At 45.6% G+C, this 3,184-nt stretch overlaps 1 protein-coding gene across 2 annotated transcripts in view; it reads right to left on the minus strand.

Moving 5' to 3' along the window:
• Positions 1-1,322, minus strand: part of Runx1 (runt-related transcription factor 1) — a 234,005-nt gene extending 232,683 nt beyond the window's left edge. The window contains exons 1-2 of one of the 2 annotated variants that reach the window (XM_005375710.2): positions 1,199-1,322; positions 879-990 (exon numbers count right to left, since the gene is read on the minus strand). In XM_005375710.2, the coding sequence (XP_005375767.1) occupies positions 879-936 (58 nt within the window). In that variant the 5' untranslated portion in view covers positions 937-990; positions 1,199-1,322. The remainder of the gene's footprint in view (positions 1-878; positions 991-1,198) is intronic. The other variant, XM_005375708.2, reaches the window with a different exon arrangement.
• Between the last annotated feature and the right edge of the window lie 1,862 nt (positions 1,323-3,184).

Below are 3,184 nucleotides of genomic sequence, written 5' to 3' on the forward strand. Positions count from 1 at the left end.
CACACACACACACACACACACACACACACACAAGGCTGAAGTCCAACTTTGCACATTTCAAGAGGCTGATTGCGAAAATGCCGACAGGTTCTGCACACTAGCGGTGCCTATTCCAAAGCGTGCAATCTAATGATTTCAGCTGCAAGAACACTTAAGAAACATCTTCCTTGCTCTTTCTGAGAGACAGACACCTTACATGCCACAGACCTGCTTGCTTCCTCTCTTGAAAGACGCCCGTTGCCGCTTTGAAACTCAGGCTAAAACTCACCGCACCCCCATCCTGCTGGTTTTAACCTAAGCAAGCCCGCTGGCTCCTGTACTCTGCGTTTTGGAGACAGCTGAGTTGCCTCTTTGGCCCTGAATCCTCCAAGCTGGTGGAAGGTTATCTCTGAGCCGCCTCCACCTCCCCACATTGGCACCAGCCCTCCTGTCCGGCTCAGCACATGTGCCTGCTAAGCCCTAAGACTGGCTGCTCTGCGGGCCACACAGCCTGCTGAATCCAGGACAACTCCGATGGAGTCATTCCAGGGGAGGGACAGCCAAATAGAACTGAGGGAGCTTCGTGCAAGTTTCCTAATCTCCAGGACTTTCAACAAGAACAGCACAACTTAACTTATACTCGACACAATTCTCATACAGCCACTGAGCACTCCGACAGCTTAACTAAGCATTTATTAAAACATTTCTAAAGAGCTGCCATGTGATGAAGAAGTAACCCAATAGCCTCGTATCATATGCCCCTGTTTGAATTCCTCACACCAGACAGACAGGGCACCGGCGGACACCCCGGGCTCTCGGCACCCTCGGCCAACCGGCTGCCATTTCATGACATGCAGAGCTGAGCAAAAGTAGATATTAAAAGATCAGCGCGTACTCACCTCTCATGAAGCACTGTGGGTACGAAGGAAATGACTCAAATATGCTGTCTGAAGCCATTGCTTCCTTGTGAAAATGCACCCTCTTCTGAAGGCGGGGGATTCAATGATTTACCTTTGGAGCGAAAACCAAGAGAGGTCACTGTTGGAGCCTCACCTCTCACCATGGTTCCTTCTATCTTTTTTTCTCCCCTCCTCGACACCTCTGGGGCTCCCTGAGCCCTATGAAAAATGTACCTTTGTGAAAACAAATATTCAAATTGTTCAAGCTTTAAAAAAAAAAAAAAAAAACGGCGCCTAGTCTGTGGGTTGGGGATCCTTACCACTCTACGAAACCCTGTGGTTTGCATTCAGTGTGATTCGTCCCGCCTGCTGACCACTATGCCGGGCTCAGACTTCTGACTCTGCCAGGCTACCCAACTTGTGGTTCTGTGGTTGTTTATGAGGCCCAAAGAAGTTTTCACACAACCCAAATTACAAATTTAACTGTTCCCCTTTCCATGTCCCATCTCTATTGGTTCTTGCCAATCATGTGACCTAAGTGATGTCAAATTTTTTTTTTTTTTACTTTCTGAGCAATGCCCTTCCTTCCCTCCACCTGCCCTCCCCCAGGCTGTGTAAGAAAATCGTCAAGCAGAGCTCGCGAGAAAGGGACTGTAAAAGAAAAGTGACTCAGTCTCATATTATATCGCAGTGCTCCTTGCTGATTGAGTGCAGCTCAGCCCCTCTTGTTGTTGTTTGTGGTTTTTGGAACTACTGATTATTTTGATAAAGATTTCATTGCTGCTTATTCAATAGTAATTCAATGCTGGCATCAAGCTGCTGTTCAGACAGGATGTGGCTCCCATCCCTTCAGAGGCTGGGCATCAGCACCGGGAGAGCTCAGGCCTTGGTGATGATTATAATAGCATAAGTGAAACTATAAAAGGGAAAAATAAACAGAAGGAAATATTCCAGTGAAAGTCTGATCCCTAAAAGAGCCTGGAAAAAGGAAAATATCTTCATTTTGCAGTGAAAAGATCATTTTAATAAAACCAAAATTAGGTGGTTGTATTTCCACGGAGTGGGCATCTTTAGTAGGTCTCTCAGAAAAGAGATAAAATCATAGCACTTTCTGAGTGCCTTTGCCCAAGGCACACACTCAGATTAAGAAACTAAAGGAAAACAAAGGAAGGAGAACGTGTGTATTGGGGACAAGGCATGACTACTCCGCAGCTGTCTTTGTTTTCATCTGTCAAGGTCTGCTACAGTGCCTTTCTCTAGTTCCATCCGTAGGCTAATTCACACCTGCAGTAGGATGAAACTACATCCTGGACCCATTAAGACTTCACCATAGCTAGAGGAACCCCAAGGAAGCTTTGCCAAAGTGCAGCCCCTTCTCGTGGGGCTGAGACACAGCTCATCCTTTACCTTAGGAAAACATGCTTATTGGGGCACTAAAATAGGATGCAGGCCAACAATTCTCCTGCCCCGTATCTATTTATTTTTTTCCTGCCCATCAGTTTATCTGCTGAAAACTGAAATATCATTCTCTTTGGAGTTCTGGGATGAAGAATGACTGTTCTTTGCCAAGGAATTTTTTTTAATTTCACTCTGATCTGCAACCCCCCCCCCCACTGTGTACATGTGAACTTTCAACACACACACCAAAGCGAAACTGAAATGATAGGTCTAAATGCTAGCTCTGTATTTCAAGCAAAAGCTAGCAGGGAGATTTCAGAAAGTCTGGACACCTCAGTAATCCCTTGGTTTGTCTTCATCCAGCTAATTCTGTACACCCAGAGACCCACAGCGACATTACTTTCAGAGGCACTAGTCTTTCAGAGTACACACGAGTTTTACTTACTCCTGTTTTGACCAAACCAAGAATTGAAACTCTTAGAGACTGCTTTCTCCCAGACTGCTGAGAAGTTAGCTTGCCATATGTGGATAACTTTGCTCACATTTAGGAGAATAAGAGTGCCTGTATTTCTTTTATGAAACTTGTTCATACCTAAATGCGATGCACGTTGCATATTGATTCTCACTGCAAATCTCATGCTAACATAAGCCGCCCGTGTTCCTGGATTGTTATATTCTTTTCAAAAGTCCAGCCTGAGTCAAGGCCCTCATCCAGGTTCTGTTCTCTCTTCTCCTCTTACTCTTCCCTGGAAGAGGGCTAGGAGCCGAAGGCTGTAACTGCAGCTGCCACCTCAGAGTCAGCTCAAGCTTCACAGTGATTGAGAAATTTGAGTAGTGAAGTAGAGGCAGATTAATCCTTTGGCTATTTCATTTTAGAAACTCCCCAGATGCTTCTAGCCTTAGGTGTC

This window comes from Chinchilla lanigera, unplaced genomic scaffold, assembly GCF_000276665.1.
Source record: "Chinchilla lanigera isolate Chin_1 unplaced genomic scaffold, ChiLan1.0 scaffold00006, whole genome shotgun sequence".
Lineage (NCBI taxonomy): Eukaryota > Metazoa > Chordata > Mammalia > Rodentia > Chinchillidae > Chinchilla > Chinchilla lanigera.